This window comes from Apodemus sylvaticus, chromosome 12 (genome assembly GCF_947179515.1).
Source record: "Apodemus sylvaticus chromosome 12, mApoSyl1.1, whole genome shotgun sequence".
Lineage (NCBI taxonomy): Eukaryota > Metazoa > Chordata > Mammalia > Rodentia > Muridae > Apodemus > Apodemus sylvaticus.
The window spans coordinates 40571368-40588849 of NC_067483.1; the positions used below are offsets into that span (position 1 = coordinate 40571368).

Here is a 17482-nt window from a genome sequence, read left to right on the forward strand (position 1 = left end):
TGCCCAGACACTTCTTAAACTTTCCAAACTCAGACCCTCTGAGAGTTTCCCTCTTTGTATTTCTTTAAATTAAAGGGTGCTTCTTGACTGGATCTGAGCCAGGAATTTGAGGAGAGAGCATTTAGACCCTTTTGGCTCATCTAAGCTAACCAGGCTCAATGTAAGCCACAGTCTCATGCTTCTCTCAATTCCAAGTTCAGTTTCAGACCAAGCGGCCTGTCTGCCTCTTCCCTGGAATGTCTAAATGCCATCTAACTTTGCAAATCCGAAGTTTAACTTAGGTTTCCCAGCCTTCCGTCTCTTTCCATACTCTGTAGTGCTGCTACTGTCCACCCAAGGGCCAAATTAAAATTCGGACAGACGTGTTTACCTTTCTCTAGCTCAGCAGGTGAGAACACTGCTCTTCCAGAAGACCCAGTTCAATTCCCAGCACCCGCATAGCAGCTCACAATCAGCTCTGACTCCAGTTCCAAGAGATCTGACGCCCTCTCCTGGCGTCGATGGGCACTGCATGCTTGTAGTGCACAGACAAAACACTCCTCGTAACATAAAATAAAATAAATCCTTGTCAGAAGGCAAATTGGATCCAGCCAGTCTCCTTCATAAAACACAGTTTTAAACATTTAAGCTAAAATCTTTTCTGTGCTCTTAAAAGCTCCTCACTGTCTCCAGCCAGCCCGTGCCTCTAGCTGCATCTTCCCCTGGCTTAGGTATTCCACATCCTAAAGGCACAGCAGCAATAGTTAGAGTCCCTGATTTTTCCATTTGTTCCCGTGGCAGAAAGGTCTCAGTGGTCGCCACCAACTGGATCCAGAGCAAGCCCTCCAGAGACCATGCTCTCCCACACACTAGTCTAACATCTAGCTACGCGGGATGCTTAAGCCAAGAAAGGTAAGTACAGGCTCCCCTCGGGGAGCAGGATTGCTGAAAGAGTTAAAAAGGTTCTTTCTCCAAGCCTTGGTCCTCCCTCTCCTGTGTCTGCTTTATGGGCTTAATGAGAAATCCAGGCACCGCACAAGAGACGGCAGAAATAACTTCTGGGGCATCGCTAACTCATTCAACAGCAAGAGACTTCAGGCTGCCAATGCTCCAGGGAAGATAACTCAGTGGAAAGAAGGTGGTTTTTACAGCCTTGGTCGGATGGAATTTTGCAGAGCCGAGAGTGAGCTCCTCCCCTTACAGGACTGAAGAAGCCAGCTTAGGCTCCTCAGCCCCTCTTCAAGATATTTGATTAGGAATTTGGGGGCGGGCCCTGGCCCGGCACAGACTTGCACACTCTCCGTAGCCACTCACTCCTCTCTTCCCTCTCTCCCACATTCTCCAACCCAAGGAGGCCAGACAGAAGGACGTGGTCACTCTGAACGGCTCAGCCCAGGGTAAGTGTGGTCCTATCTCTTTAGGTTTGATCCCCTGCAGTTCTATAAAAAGGAACAGGGGAAGGACAAGGCTGGGGAGAAGAGTAGGCAGAGATGAGTTATTCCTCCCACCTGGTCCATGCCTCCCAGGGATGCTGAAGAGAGGCGGCAGCATGGGGCGGGGGCTCCGACAGGTTACCTGTCTCCTACAGCTCCCTGTGGGTGTTGGGGGCCTCTCTTTCACAGATAGGAAAACATGAAGAAAATTGCAATGCCTCTCAGTTGCTACCCATGAATTTCAAGATGCTGGGACTTGGGGCACTTTGGAGACAGTCTCAGAAATCTCTTAGAGAGGGGCATGGTACCCAAATGTTAGAAGGCAGGCTTTGTGTGATATGTGTGTTGTTGGAGTAAAAATGAGAGGCTAAAAAAATTGATCCAAGGAGCCATGGATGGAGTGGGGGAACCACTCAGGCTAGGAGATGGTTTTTAGTTTGACCTCAGCTCTGATAGGAGAGAGTTTCCCCAGAGTGAAGAAACAAAATAGGACATTTGTAGCTCCTGAGTCAGGATCTTCACGTCTGAGAGCATCACTCCTGGAACCCTCACACTGAATAGAGGGTCTCTAGCGCAACGAGAAACAATGTAAGGGCGTGCAGACCTGAAGCCACAGTCTAGACCGGTGGGGAGGGGACAGGCCTGCTCTCCAACTAAGCCCTTCCAGCAGCCATAGCTCTGAGGGGAAGCCACTGTGACTGGGCATGGAGCCCCACAGAAAGTTGAGCCTTGAAGAGGAAGGTAGTCCCCTTCTGCCAAAGTGCCTAGTCTGGAAGAGGGACAGAATGGACAGAGGCTCAGTGTGCCAGCCCTCTCCAAACAGCCACCTTGGTCGGTCCTGAGGCAGTCCAGGCTGTGCATGGAAAAATGCTCTCTTGGCAGTGGGCCGCTCCATCCGTCTTCTCTCCTGGCCCAAGCGGGGACCAGCCAGCATCCTAGGCAGTGGGCAGTTGGTTCTGAGCCTCAGGAACACTGGGACTCTTTGTCCAGGGACTGTGGCTGCCCGGGGATGAGCCAGAGTGCCCGTCCTGAGCCATCCGGGGAACAGTGGGATGAAGAGCCATGAGGGAACTGCTGTCAGGGAGCAGAGATGCTGCCCCGGAATGGAGAAGTCGGACTGTCGTAGCTGGGTCTCCTCTCATCAGTTCATAGGACTCCCTGTCCACAGCTGCCAACCCCAGCCCAGCCCAATGGTGAGAGCACCAGGAAAGGTTCTAAGTATTCTGTCTTAATAGTTGTGTCCTGGGAGGTCCCTCTGTTCACGGGGACTAGGCAGTGCACGGGCCATAGCAGCCTGGGGTAGAGCACCTAGCTCAAATACGACACCCATGCCCCCACCATCATCTGTCGACACCTGCAGATTCCCTTCTGGAGGCCCCAGCGTACCTTGTTTGTCTTGCTAGCAAGCCCTAATGCAGCAGACTCCTCAGCAGCATGGGTGCTGAGCCTGGAAAGCCAGGTGACATCACTTGAAGGAGGTTGCTTAGAAGAGGAGACGGTATACCTCGTATGTGGCACATGCCTTTAACTCCAGCACACAAGAGGCAGAGACAGGTGGATCTCTGAGAGTTCGAGGCCAGCCTGGTCTATATAGTGAGTTCCAGGACAGCCAAGGCTGTGCAGGGAGACTCTGTCTCAAAAAGGGAGACTGAATCTCCTTCCTGGCTTCCCTTCCATTTCTATTCCAGTTCTCAGTGTCCCTGATTCATTTCAATTGCCTCTCACATGTCTCTTGAGATCTTCATGGTGGGTGAGAAGATTGTTAAGTCTTTCGCTCTTCAGGACCACAGAAGAGAGAAGCAGACCAGACCAGACACAGTACAGTCAGCCCAGAAGACAATCATTAGAGCCATACTGGGTTCCCAGTCTGGAAAGACTGAAGGCTGGCTACACACTTAGCCACAAGCTGCTAACCAGTGCGTTTTTCTCTCCCAGAAGACCCACAGGCGATGGCCCTTTGGAGAATAGCCCAGACTGTGGCGTGGCCACAGGGGAGCCACGCCCTCCCACACACTCAGGACCACAAACCCCCAGGCTGCCCAGGAGACCCAAAGGAGCTTCAGGAAGTAGCTCAACTATTCCCTTTTGAAGTCCCAGTCCTTTCTGGAGGCTTCCTGGACAAGGGAAGAACCAGCTTGTCCTTGGACTCACAGGAAAAAATTCCCTGTGAGTCCAAACAAGATGGGACTTCAGGCCTCAAAGTATCCCACCATATACCGGAAGTACCCCCCACCATATACCGGAAGTACCCCCACCATATACCAGAAGTATCCCACCATATACCGGAAGGTGTACAATTGGGGGAGGGGGAAACAGACAGACAGAGAGATGGTACTGAAAAAGGTTCTCAGCTTCAATAACAGAACCTCAGGGTGCTAGAGGATGCGAAGGACCTGCCCTTCCCCCAACCCACAGCCCACATCCCAGGGTTCTTCTCTAATCTCAGGCTCTTTTCATTGCTACAAGACCAGAAGCTACAAAGATGACCTTCCCTAGCTCCGCAGGCCCAGCTTCCAGGTGTGCAGAGCCAGGAGGAGGAGGTCCTGCCCTCCAGAGCTTGCCTGTAGCCCCCGTGTCATGTCATCTGCGTAGCTCAGAGCCTTTAGCCAGCCTGAGCTACCCAACTGCCCCCGCACCTTCACTCATGCCCCCTCTTGCTCTGTCCTCTCCCTTTCTGCAGAGACGCAATGCAGTGGGCCTGCATCCTGCTGTTGGCCGGGCTCTGCTCGCTTTCCCAGGGCCAGTACGATGAAGACTCTCACTGGTGGATCCAATACCTCCGAAACCAGCAGTCCACCTACTACGACCCCTACGACCCTTACCCCTACGAGCCCTCCGAGCCTTACCCCTACGGAGTAGAGGAAGGCCCAGCCTATGCCTACGGCGCGCCACCTCCACCAGAGCCCCGTGACTGTCCCCAAGAATGCGACTGTCCCCCCAACTTCCCCACAGCCATGTACTGTGACAACCGCAACCTCAAGTACCTGCCCTTCGTGCCCTCCCGCATGAAGTACGTCTACTTCCAAAACAACCAGATCTCTGCCATCCAGGAAGGCGTCTTTGACAACGCCACTGGGCTCCTCTGGATCGCTCTGCATGGCAACCAGATTACCAGTGACAAGGTAGGCAGGAAGGTCTTCTCCAAGCTGAGGCACTTGGAGAGGCTGTACCTGGATCACAACAACCTGACCCGGATGCCCGGCCCGCTGCCTCGATCCCTCAGAGAGCTCCACCTGGATCACAACCAGATCTCGCGGGTCCCCAACAATGCTCTGGAGGGCCTGGAGAACCTCACAGCCTTGTATCTCCACCACAACGAGATCCAGGAAGTCGGAAGCTCCATGAGGGGCCTCCGGTCCCTGATCCTACTAGACCTGAGTTACAACCACCTTCGAAGGGTACCTGACGGCCTGCCCTCGGCCCTGGAGCAGCTGTACCTAGAACACAACAATGTCTACACCGTCCCCGACAGCTACTTCCGGGGGTCACCCAAGCTGCTGTATGTCCGGCTGTCTCACAACAGTCTCACTAACAACGGCCTCTCTACCAACACCTTCAATTCCAGCAGCCTCCTCGAGCTAGACTTGTCCTACAACCAGCTGCAGAAGATCCCGCCTGTCAACACCAACCTGGAGAACCTTTACCTCCAGGGCAACAGGATCAACGGTGAGATCCGGGCCGGGGAGGGGACTCCTTGAATGTCAATGGGAATACAAAAAAGATGAGCTTAGGGAGCCTAACGGTCAAGTGCACTGACCGTCAAAGCCCTGTCTGTAGTCAGCCAGGCACACACTGGTCCTCCAGTCAGGTTAGCGCTGACTGCAAAGCTGGTTGGCTCCAAAGACCACATCCTAGGAGAAGCAAGATCCAGTCTAAGGCTTTCAAGGTGACCACATGGGCTGGGGGAAGCAGGATAAAGACGATTAGCATGGGGAACTGGTGGAAAGAGCTGGCCACTTAACAAGTCACAGGTCAGAGACAGCTGGGGATGCATGGCTGAGGAGCACTGAGAAATGAGTTGGTTTTGTTTTTGTTTAAAAAAAAAGGCAAAAAAACGTTAGAGTGGCAGTTTTCAACCTGTAAGCCTCAACCCCTCATGGGTCGAATGACCCTTTCGCAAGAGTAGCACATCAGATATCCTGCATAATTGATTATGATTCATAATAGTAGCACAATTAGAATTATGAAGTAACAATGAGAATAATTGTATGGTTGGGGGTCACCACAACATGAGGAACTGTGTTAAAGGGTCACGGCATCAGGAAGGTTAGGAAGGACCGCTCTGGGGGGTATTCATGGAGAAGGAGACTTGGTGTTCTTTCTCTCCTGGGGTCCGCCTTAGGGGGTGGATGGGCTGGTAAGATGCCAAGGTCCCTGAGGCCCCCTTACAGTCACCAGAGGACCAGAGGATTCAGACTCTCTCTCTCTCTCTCTCTCTCTCTCTCTCTCACACACACACACACACACACACACACACACACACACACACACGTGCATGCACGCACGCACACACATACACACATAAACACACATATACACACACACACCCATGACTCCTGCCTGCACAGCTAGTCTCCTGTTTTGCTGTTTGTTTTTTCAAACTTACCAGTCGATGAACAAAAATGGGCAGCCCTCCCAGAACTGAATGTGGGACTTCTTGCCCACATTCTCCCTGGAGTCCAAGGAACCCCTGGTGGCAAGGCAAAGGTCCTCCCTGAGGCAACAGGAGCCTGGCCACCCCGAAGCCTTGGGGAAAGAGCACAGGACTGTGTGCTTTATAAGAACTTCCCTGCACAGGCAGGACTACCTCTCTGAGAGATTTAAAAAAAAATGGATTTCTGATCGACTAGCAGCCTTTCAGCCTCTTTCCGTTCGGATCTCCTGTTCAGAGCAAGCTTGCATTACCCCAGCGGCTTTTGATGTCTTGCTCTTTGCTGGAAAGTACAGGCGAGCTAGCATTTAGGGCCCCTCCCCCTGTGGCCCAGGCAGTGGGCTTTGAAGTTCTTTCAGCCTGCTGAGAAAGAATGAACCAACAAAGCACAGGGATACCCTGCCCTGTCCTCTCCGGTTCCCTCTCTCTTCTCAGGGGACAAATCAGTCATTTAACAAGATGTTAACAACCAGACAGCCTTGCTCAGGAGGATAGAGAGGTTGCAATGGGGCTCTGAAGTCAAACGCTATCTGTCTGGTCCTTTCATTTGAACCGCAAGGCACTGTTCCAGGAGTAACAGTGGCTTTTACTTCAAGTCTCTCTTTTGGGGGAGGAGTCCTGTCAGTCCCAAGGTGACAATGGGAGTCATTTATTCTACCTTAAAGATGCCACACACCGCCAGCGTTTGCCATTTTCTCACAGCTGCATGTGCCACCCTGCAGTCACCTGCCACCTACTCGGAATTCAGAAGAGCTATTCTATAAGAAATGTCACACCATACGCTGTACCTAGTCCAAGTGTAACTCTGAACATGTGGCAGAAAGGCACTCTGGGAAAGAGCGCATGAGCCAATGCCTAACTCTCCAATCAGAGAGAGGTGGGTGGCAAGGAGAGACTTGTCACAGCATCTAGTCATCCTTATGTCTTTATGCAGAAATATCCAGTAAGATGCAAGGCCACCTCTCTCCCAAAAGCTCCTCGGAAAGTAAATTATTCACTGAGTTGTCTCGAGGCCCCGCAAGAAAACTCTCTGTTCAAACCCCTGGGAGACGTCAGCATCTTCCCCAAATCCCTGTGTGCCAGGTGTGGACGTAATTCCTCCCTTCCGGGTTATCACTAAGTCTCTCTCCCAGATTCTCTTTAATAAGCAAAGTTACCCCCCCCCTCCCCGTGCCTTATCAGTCTCGAATTAGTAAGCTGTGTGTGCAGAGCACATGACCCAGAGGTCCTGGTGGCGCCGTTTCCCAGTCAATCCCTGGTGGTTGCCTTCTTGTTGCCTTTTTTAGAGTTGACAGGCATGGCCTGGGCACTTGTTTTCTGAATTGTCACCATGGGGACAATAAAAGAAAAGCTGTGCTCCAGGTCACCCAGACTAAGGAAGGTAGAAACCCCCAGCTCCTGCCTTTTGTAAGGGGCCTAAAGCCAGATGTCTCTGACTGAGAACAGGGACAGCCCGGCCCTGATGCAGGAAATGGCTCCCTAGCTTGTCTGCCACCTGGGTAACCAGGAAGGAGGTGTTCCTGCACTGGCAGCCGGTGACCATGCTGGGGTGAAGGTGTGGTAAGGGGACCCGACAGAACAGGAGTTCCGGGCCTTCAGGAGACCAGGCAGCACTCTCCCCACCACCTCCATCACCACTCCACCTCTCTTGCCCAGACGCCTCCCTCAGTTCTTCCGACCTGGCAGGGCAGAAGGGGATGGTGGAGCAGACAGAGCCACGGAATGTTATTCGGAAGCTGTGGGATGCAGTGGAGTGGGGCAGGACTGGAATTTGGAAAGACTCGTGTCAGTATTTATAATCTGGGCTGGAAAAATGTCTGCCAGGCCTCCCGACAGAAGCCCTGACCTCCTGTGGGCTTGAGGAAGGTGTGTGGAGGAGTGCTTTTCGAGCCGCCATGAATATCTCATCTAATTGCCGTGTCTGGTGGCTCACAGGCATGACCCACACGTATGACCCACACATACGTGCCCACAACTGGGAGCTTGGATGCTAGCTCATTCTGCAGGCTCCATGTCCAGACCTCTGGCTCAGTCCCAAATAGGACTGAAAGGGACAATAAAACTCAGCCCCTCATGTCCCTCCTGGCCCCTGTACACAGGTGACAGCCCCAAGCCCACCTGCACTGTACCCACTAAATCTATTCCCAGAGACCAGAAGGGAAACACCCAGAAGTGTCTCAGCTCTTCTGCTCCTCCTCAAAGTGTACTTCACAGCCCCGCTCTTCCCGGGACCTAATTCTTCTCCGGGCCTGAAGTCTGTGTTCTCGGGCAGTGTGACGGGGGTTTGCCGCGGCATACCAACCCATCTCGGGCAGTTCTTCACAGAGACTTAAAAGCAACTGACCGTGTTGATTCAAAACCACGTTCCTCCTCAGTCTCAGCCTTCTGTGCCAACTTTCTTGGGAACCTTCATTTTCACACTCCCTACCTCCACTGTCCCCCCCAGGAACCCCCATTGTCTGTAAAAAGTGGGTTAGCTGCTACTAGATGGGGGGCAAAACCAGCTCTATTCTCTACCAGCTCTCGGCTGCGGGTGGTATCTTGGTGGTATCTGTGAATGATGTTCACGCCAGATGCCCCACCCCACCCACCACTTCATTCTAAACCAGTTCGCAGAGAAGATAAGAGTGCCTTCTGGGGAGCCGCAGGCGTCATGGCTTCCAGTGAGGGCTTCCCTGCCGCTTTCGGAGTTTGAACTGGGGGTCTTGATTATCTTCTTTCCCTTTCAAGTTACTGGCAGTAGACTGTGGTCTTATCCACAGAGAGGACAACAGAGACAGCTGTGGGGAGCTTTGTGTTGAGGTGACCCACAACTACAACATCTGGTTCATGGCTTAGGGGGACTCCTCTACAAAAGAGTCCCCAGAGACCTCTGAGAATAAGAGAGACCATGGCCTAAGGGTGTGTGTGACTCTGTCCCGTCCTCACTCAGCCAATCCAAAGTTCCGTTCCTCAGAACCTACAAGGTCTTGTGGGAAAGACATCCAAGGACACTCAGAGCCCTCGAAGTGCCTGTGGTAGTGGGGAGTTTGGGGTCAGGGCTGCAGACGCTAGAACATTCCCCTGGTGGTGGTGACAGCTTGCCTGTAATTCTAACCTCAGAAGACAGATGATCCCTAAAGCAAGAGCGCTTCTTACCCGGAGTAGAGATCCGGCAAGCTCTGGGTTTGATTGAATGACCTTACCTCAGTGAGGGTAAGCATTTGATGAGATAGACCCTGACATAAACACTGGGCCGCACAGACAGATGTGCACACAGACACGGGTGTTGCAGTACATGCAAACGTGATACACACCTGAAAATTGAAAAGGAAAAACCTAAATAAAAGAGGCAGACTACAAGGTGTGGTGGTCCATGCTGTGATAACCACACTCAGGAGGTGTCACAGGAGAATGTGACATCTGAGGCTACATAGTAAGTTTGAGGGTGGTTTGGACTATATGAGACCCTGTCCCCCAAAGTAAAAAAAGGCCTATGTAATCATACAAGAAGGCAGGGGAATTAGTTGTTTGATTTTGTTTGGTTTAGGATGTTTTCTTGAGATAGGGTCTTTCTGTGTGCCCCTGGCTGTCCTGGAACTCACTGTGTAGTTCAGGTTGGCCTCTAGGATTTCTCTCTTTCACTTCCTACCACTTTCTGTACCTGCAAACAGGAAATGTTCAAGAATAGTGCGCCCCTATTCCTGGAGCGGTCTTCTTGTGGTGCGCAGAGCCTTTAGAGACGCTGTGATCTCCTCCCACCCTCTGCTTCCCCCTGCTGTCCACAGACAGGAAAAAGAACAAGGCCTGGTGGGAAAGACACCGGGAGGGGGTGGCAAAGCATGGCGGAGAGTAGAGGAGTAGGAGGTTGAGTTGGGGAGGCTCACACAGCACTGGCTCTGTTCCCAGCACGGTCCCCAACAGTGCCAATCTGTCTGACTCCAGCTCGGAAATACGTTAGTCCCCATCTCAACTCTTCCACCCCACTCCCACCCGCGTCTTCACTCTTTATTTCAGTGGGCTCAGAGGGGGCACTTTATACCCATTTTGTATCTGGTTCCTAAGCTGGGCTTCTCCCGCCCACCCGCCCTTCTTGTCCCGCCAGAGTTCTCCATCAGCAGCTTCTGCACGGTGGTGGACGTCATGAACTTCTCCAAGCTGCAGGTCCTACGCCTGGATGGGAACGAGATCAAGCGGAGCGCCATGCCGGTGGACGCGCCACTCTGCCTGCGCCTCGCCAGCCTCATCGAGATCTGAGGGGCCTCGCCTTGGGCTCCGGGCTCCGGGCTCCAGGCTCCGGGCTCCGGGCACTGGGGTCCCAGCACACACCCTGCCACCCCGCTGCATTTGGCTTGAAGGTCTGGTTTGGCTTTTGCTGGATGGTCTGGGACAAGCACATGATAGAAGTCCACAGAATCTTATTCAGTCTCCTTCCGATAGGTAAAGTTAGGTGGGATCAGGGGCCAGGCCAGTTTCTGCAGGGAACGAACATGGTGGTAAAAGAAACAGCCATAGAGTCTAGCCCCCAAATCTTACGGTCCCTCAACCTCCCCCATGACCTTGCTTAAGACAGTAGCATGTAACCAGTTCCAGACAACAGCATGGCCAGCTGCTCTGGGCTCCTACTTACTACTCCTCAAAACATCCAAACCTCTTGGCCAGCCACCTCCTCCCGGCCCAGCTCACCCGCTCTGCCCTCTTTCACTGAGGCCTCTTCTAATGTCTCTGCAGACACAGAGGCTGGTGCATAGCTGTTCAACAACCTGTGGAGAAAGGCCACACTACTCTCTGAGGTTAAAAGGATGTCTAAAATCACCACACATACATATACACACACACACACACACACACACACACAAATTACCTGTTTAAAGTCACCATACTGAACAGCATAATAATGGTAGTTATGACTCGAAGGCAGAGGGGATAACCAGCTCTATAATGGCGAATCTATCAGAGGAGGGAAGAATTGAGTGATCATTATCAGGATCCATAGGAAGATGAGGAAGGGTCACACCTCAGAATAGCAGAACTGAAGGGGCAGCGCCCCCTCTCTGGCTTCATTTGACCCAACATGATCTGTACCCCTTCTTGGGCTTCTAGTATGGAAGGGGCAAGTGTGGTTTCCAAAACATGAGAGAGAGCCTCTGCCAATCCTTTGATCCAAGTGTGAAGGTTTGTTACCCAGAGGGCAGAGGCAGACTCCACCAGCTGAGGACCTTTCCGCTAACCCAGACTAGGGGGTGATCAATAACTCGTTTGTCCATAATGCTAGAGATGCTCAGTGGGTCAAGAAGCCCTGGCCAGGCCCAAGTCTTGCCTGCACTAGACCTGGCTTTCTCAGCTTTCACACCGTGGAGCCATGCCTTATGCCCAATGGTGCCTGTGATTCGTAGCTTGTCTGAGAGCAACCCCCTCTTCTTTTTGAAGGTGATATTGCCTAGGTACAACCAACAGCTTCTTCTAGACTCCGCTGGGATAGAGCCACCTGGGTGGCCAGCGGCAAGAATCAGTTGTGAGTTGTTAGCCTGAGGTGGGTCCCTGCCCAGATGCCTTAGACCCCTGACTGCGTGCACTTAGAGAGTAAGCGTCTCTGAAAGGGACGGGGCGGGGCGGGGTGCTTAGACTGTGCCATGGGTTCCAGAACCTGAAATCCACAAAAGCCAAACCAGCTTGTTTCAACCAGAGAGCAGCACGTGCAGAGCTAGGCTGCCCTGCCCAGGGCTCCGGGGAAGCACCTGCATGCGGACGCCATCATGCCTCTATAAAGGGTCCTCAGCACGAAGCAAGCATGAATGGTGGCTAACCTGACCAATAAAGTTATTTTATAAGTGCATCTGAAGGATGGGGTTGTTGGTAGCAGCCCTCGACATCGCCTCGGGGCGCTGAGTCACACAGGCCCTGAACCATAGCCACTCCGTCTTTTATAAGAGCTTTTTAAAAAGTAGCACATATAAAAACTCAAGTTAGCAAGTGTTGTGTTATGAAAAATTTCTAGATTTCTTCTCACTATTTACACATCCATTTGTCTCCGAGAGAAAGAAAAACTGGGTTTGAGGGTTGGGTTTTGTTTGTTTCTGTTATTGTCATTGCCCTACACACACAGACACACACACACACACACAGATACACACACACAGAGACACACACAAAGAGATATACACAGATACACACACACAGATACACACAGACACAGAGATACACACAGACACACACACAGACACACACAGACACACACACAGATACACACACAGATACAGACACACATAGAAACACAGATACACACACACATACAAACATACACAAACACTTATAAACACATAATACATACAGGCAAGCACACATAGAAACACATACAAACATACACACAAACACATACAAACACACATATAAACACACACACAAACACTCTAAATGTTTTTCTTCCTTTCTTTTCAACCAAGTAATTCTGGACCTGGCTGAGCCCAGGTACTATTGCCTTAATGGCTGCTGCCCTCTAGTGGCAACTGCCAGAAACTGAACGCTGCCCCACCATGCACAACCCACTTGGTTCTGGAAGAACTAAACCCGAGCACCTACCTACTCTCTGGTCCTCTCAGAGTGTGTCACTTGAACCCTTCTGGTGCCAGGTGCCAGGTTAAGCACTTAACATTGCCTTGAAGTGAGGAGGGCAGCTGCACTTGTGGCGTCCAGTCAGGGAAGCGAGGAAATGACTGAGGACGAATGCATGCCAAATTCTGACTGCCCCGACTCCAACGTGAACTGACGGTGCCCGGAGCGTGTTTATTGATGGAATGAGGGGACGTGCGAACCTTGAAGATCTGGCACAGAAGGGTGCTAGAGAAGGGGGAGGAGAAGGGACACATGGAGGGGTCTATCCAAACCACAACTGCCTTTCAGTTTTAGCCACTCGGCTACCGCAACTGTACTAATTTTTTGGGATTCCTTCAACAGATGCTTGATAGAAGCAACTTAAGGGAGGGGGGATTTATTGTGACTCTTAATTTCATGGGATCTCACTCTACCATGGGAGGGAAACCTCAATTTGTGGCACAGCGTGTGTGGTAAAAGGCTGTTCACATCACAGCAGACCAGGAAGCAAGATCTGGACGTAACGTTCAAAGGTGCATTCCTGGCGACCGGCTTCTGTCTAGACTCTACCTCCTAATGGTTCCATAGCCTCCCAAAATAGCACCACCAGCTGCAGAACACACACTCAAGTGGGAGCCTGAGCACGGCAAACCCCCAGCCTCCAGAGGTTTCCCTGCTTCTCACAAAGCATAACCCAACTTCAAAAGCCTTTAATATATAACATATATTATATATAATTGTATATTTATTATTTTTAAATATGTATAATATATACTTAATATATATTTAATATAAATATATATAGGGTTTCTCTGTGTATACATATAAATATATATTTAATATATATAACTATTAATATATAAATATATATAAATTATATATAAATACTAATATATAAATTATATATAAATATATATAAATATATAGGGTTTCTCTGTGTATATATATATAAATAATATGTTTAATATATAACTATTAATATATAAATATATAAATTAAAAATATTAATATATATATAAATATATATAGGGTTTTTCTGTGTAGCCCTGAATGTCCTGGCAGTTGCTGTGTAGGCCAGGCTGGCCTTGAACTCAGAGATCTGCCTGCCTCTGCCCCCTGAGTGCTGAGGCGTGTGCCACGCCCTGCTCAACTCAAACTTCAAGAGTCCCAAGACCTTTCAGAAGACCACAGTTCAAAGACTCGTCTGGGTTTCAAGGCAACCTTCTAGCCATGAGGCCCTTAGGTCTAAAGAACGCTGCCCGGTCTCAGTCTACAGTCCACGGTGAGCATCCTGTTCCTAAAGGAGGAATGGGGATATCAGGGAGAACTGGAACTAAAGCAAAGCCAAATCCAGGCAGGGCGAACGCCAGCTGCCGCAGCTGCGTGCCCAACATTTAGGACAGCATGACGTGACTTCCAATGGACCTTGGCTGTCCGGCCATAGCCTTACGATGTTTGCAGGGCACGCAGTCTCTTCATTTGGGTTGCACTCCTTAGCAAGCCTCTGTTCCTGGCATCTGGAGCATCATAGGGCCTCCTCCGTTGCAGCTTGGACTTTACCTCCATTGCTTCATGTGTAGCCTTCCAGACCTCCCCTACAGCGAAACTACATGTGGCCTGGCCGCACAGACCTTCCTCTGGATTCTTGCAGGAGCTCTCCATGACCCCATAACTCTTGCATTCTCCACACCTAGAAAACAAGTTTGGTTTAAATAGTGCCAAGTTTTGCTGCCAGCCTGAGCGGAAGTTGGGCTTCCTTGCACTGTGGCTACAGAGGCCTCTGAGTGCCCAGGCAGCCGAGCCCAGGAAAAGCTGCTCTTAGGCACTCCCTGTGAGCAGGGTACCCCACTGGCATGCTCTCTTTAAAGAAGTCTTTAAATGAGTTTGCAGTTTTATACCCTGTTTGACTGAAGTCTCAGTAATTCTGCAGCACCCTAAGGAAACTTCCTATTGTCTTAATACAAAGTGCTCAGCTTCTTCTACTGTTGTCAACACAGTTTCTTTATCTGTAACCTCAAACAGCTCCCTTTTCTGGACAAACACTGTGATTATTACATCCTTCTGATCTGAATATTTTTAATGCCGGTTTTCACTGTAAACCAGCCCTGAAGCAGCCAGTGATGGCCATGCTGTCTGAATGCTATCTTGATGTTTCCTCTACCGAATTATCTATTACAGTTTAGCCTCACTTAAAATCTCAGGATATGGGAAATACATACATAAAGTCTTTGCCATTCTGTAATGGCTTCTAGTTCAAATTATTTTTTAATTAATTTATTTCTTTATTTTATGTATATGAGTACACTTTGCTGTCTTCAGACACACCAGAAGAGGGGGAGCATCAGATCCCATCACAGATGATTGTGAGCCACCATGTGGTTGCTGGGAATTGAACTCAGGACCTCTGGAAGAGCAGTCAGGGCTCCTAACCGCTGAGCCTTCTCTCCAGCCCCTAGTCCAAATTCTTTTGAGTCCTTGTTCACATTTAAGCCCTCAAGAGAGCTGAGCATGCCTTTGATCTCAACACTAGGGAGGAAGAGATGGGCAGATCACTGTGAGTTCCAGACCAGCCTGGTCTACATTAGTAAGTTTTAGGACAGCCAGGGTTATAGAGAGAGATTCTGTCTAAAAACCAATCAATCAATCAAACAAACAAACAAACCTCATAAGCCAGGACTTCACTGTTTGTGTTTGTATTGGCATGGGGTGGGGGTGGAGGTCTATTGACCCCCACCAGAATCACCCACTAAGGTCTTCTTGTGTCATTAGGGGTTCTTTAGTTTGCATCTCCAAACACTCCCTGCAAACCAGTTGGAAATGTCTAAGAACCACATGGGCAGACTTAATTATAAGGGTGTCCCCATTTCCCTGACACCAATTGTACCTTCTCTTGCTGCATTGGCATCTGACAGACAAGAAAAGAATGATTTCTCTGGGCTCAGGGTTTCAGACCATCCATTCACGGCAGTGGGGTGTGTAGAAGGAGCTGTTGACAGCACAGCAGGCCAAGGAGCAGAGGTCAAGGTAGGAGCTAGGCGCTGTGTATAGCCTTCAAAATTCCACCTAAATGACCTACTTCCACCAGCTCGACGGTCCCTTCTAAAGGCTCCTCAAGCCTCCCAGAATAGCAGCACTAGGTGAGGGGAAAGTATTTAAAACATGGTCCACGGAGACCATTCAGATTTAGAATATAACACCAACCAAGACAGGTAAAGGGAACACAAAAAGTCACGCTTCCCCTCAGTTCTAAATTTCATTTCTAAATGCTTCACATGACAGACACAAGAAAGGGGCCGTCTCTCAGCCTCGGGCACCATTTGTCCACATGCTACCGTTGGTGAGGACTGACTCTGTACTAGAGGCGTGTCCTGCTTACGTTTTCTATTGCTGTGACACGACACCATGACCAAGGTAACGGATAAAAGAGAGCATTTGTTTAAGTTCCAGAGAATTAGAGTCCATGACGGTGGAGCTAACAGCGAGAGCCCACGTCTTGGCTCACAAGCAGGAAGCAGAGAGCGCTAAGTTTTCTGAAATCTGAGCCCATCTCCAGTGACACACCTCCTCCGACGCGGTTACATCCCCCCACATCCTTCCCAAACAGTCTCACCAACTGGGGACCAAGTATTCAAATACATGAGCCTATGGGGGCCATCCTCATTCAAACCACCTCAGAAAGTAACTTGTATCGCCTCGTTTGCTGCTCCTTGTCCGCAATGCCACAGTTTTTACCATACTAGAACTGAGACACACTGGCCTTAGGCCACACCCACCTAGGAAACCTGTAGGCCATGTGATGCTGGCCACACCCACCAGAGAAGCCTGCAGACAAGTGATGCTGGCCACACCCACCAGGGAAGCCTGTAGGCCACGTGATGCTGGCCACACCCACCTAGGAAACCTGTAGGCCATGTGATGCTGGCCACACCCACTTTGGAAACCTGTAGGTCATGTGATGCTGGCCACACCCACCAGGGAAGCCTGTAGGCCATGTGATGCTGGCCACACCCACCAGGGAAGCCTGTAGGCCATGTGATGCTGATCACCTTTCTCAGAGCGGAGAATCCAGTGGGTGAAGGATAGAGAAGGCTGATGCAAATGAAAGATGACTCTCAATCCATCATCCTGCTAGCCTTTATGGTTGTGGTTTTTCAATTAAAATTCCCTCTTCGCTTGTAAACGGGTTCGGGGTGGGGAGCGCTGTCTTACCGTGACATTCATTCGATAACAACAGAAAAAACAGCCCGAGAGCCAGACATTACAAACTGAGAAAGAGCTGGCAAGATGACCACAGGTCTGTGAGGAGATGTTAAGAGCCTGACTGGGATGCTGAGGGCTATGAAGTGGACACAGTAATCTAGATGAGAAGGGAGTGGTCGGGCCACGGAAAACATCCAGATATGGAAGGAAGCTTGAGATATGCTAGGCAACAAAAAATGGCCGGACCACAGAGAGCATTGAAAGCAACCAGGTAGGATGCTACGTAGGAATCAAATCACCTACTGTCTGGAGTGGGAGTTTTGGTTTCTTTTAAAATCCGGCTGTGTTATGCCATCATGTTTTCGTTTTAATCCCAGGCGTGGGATATGAGGCGGCTTCAGATTATCCACAGCAACAGAGTATTTTCAGGGGCGGAATATCTGCTCGCTGCAGATAGCTTAATTCTGGGGGCTCTAGAGAGGGTATAAATGCCAAAGCCACCAGGAGCTCTGCAGATGAGATAGGGGCGGCGGCAGCTGCTGCTGCTGCTGCTGCTGCTGGTGGTGGCGGTGGCGCTGGTGGTGGTGGTGGTGGCAGTGGTCCTTCCTGCTCCTGGTTGCCGTTGCTATAGTTTAACAACAAATTTGAG

General features: G+C 50.5%; 1 protein-coding gene across 1 annotated transcript; it reads left to right on the top strand.

Annotated features, from left to right (window-relative positions):
• Window positions 1–1250: 1250 nt before the first annotated feature.
• Fmod (fibromodulin) lies at window positions 1251–11884 on the top strand. Its single transcript, XM_052199820.1, has 3 exons — window positions 1251–1376; window positions 4093–5078; window positions 10148–11884. The coding sequence occupies exons 2-3, from the start codon at window positions 4100–4102 to the stop codon at window positions 10297–10299; spliced, it is 1131 nt and encodes a 376-aa protein (XP_052055780.1). The 5' UTR covers window positions 1251–1376; window positions 4093–4099; the 3' UTR covers window positions 10300–11884.
• Window positions 11885–17482: the final 5598 nt, after the last annotated feature.

What these genes read in the sequence shown, in the direction of transcription:
- Fmod (XM_052199820.1), top strand. Translation starts at nt 4,100, where the DNA reads ATGCAGTGGGCCTGCATCCTGCTGTTGGCCGGGCTCTGCTCGCTTTCC. An exon ending in CCAGGGCAACAGGATCAACG is followed by an intron (nt 5,079 to 10,147) that starts GTGAGATCCGGG and finishes TTGTCCCGCCAG; the next exon opens with AGTTCTCCATCAGCAGCTTC.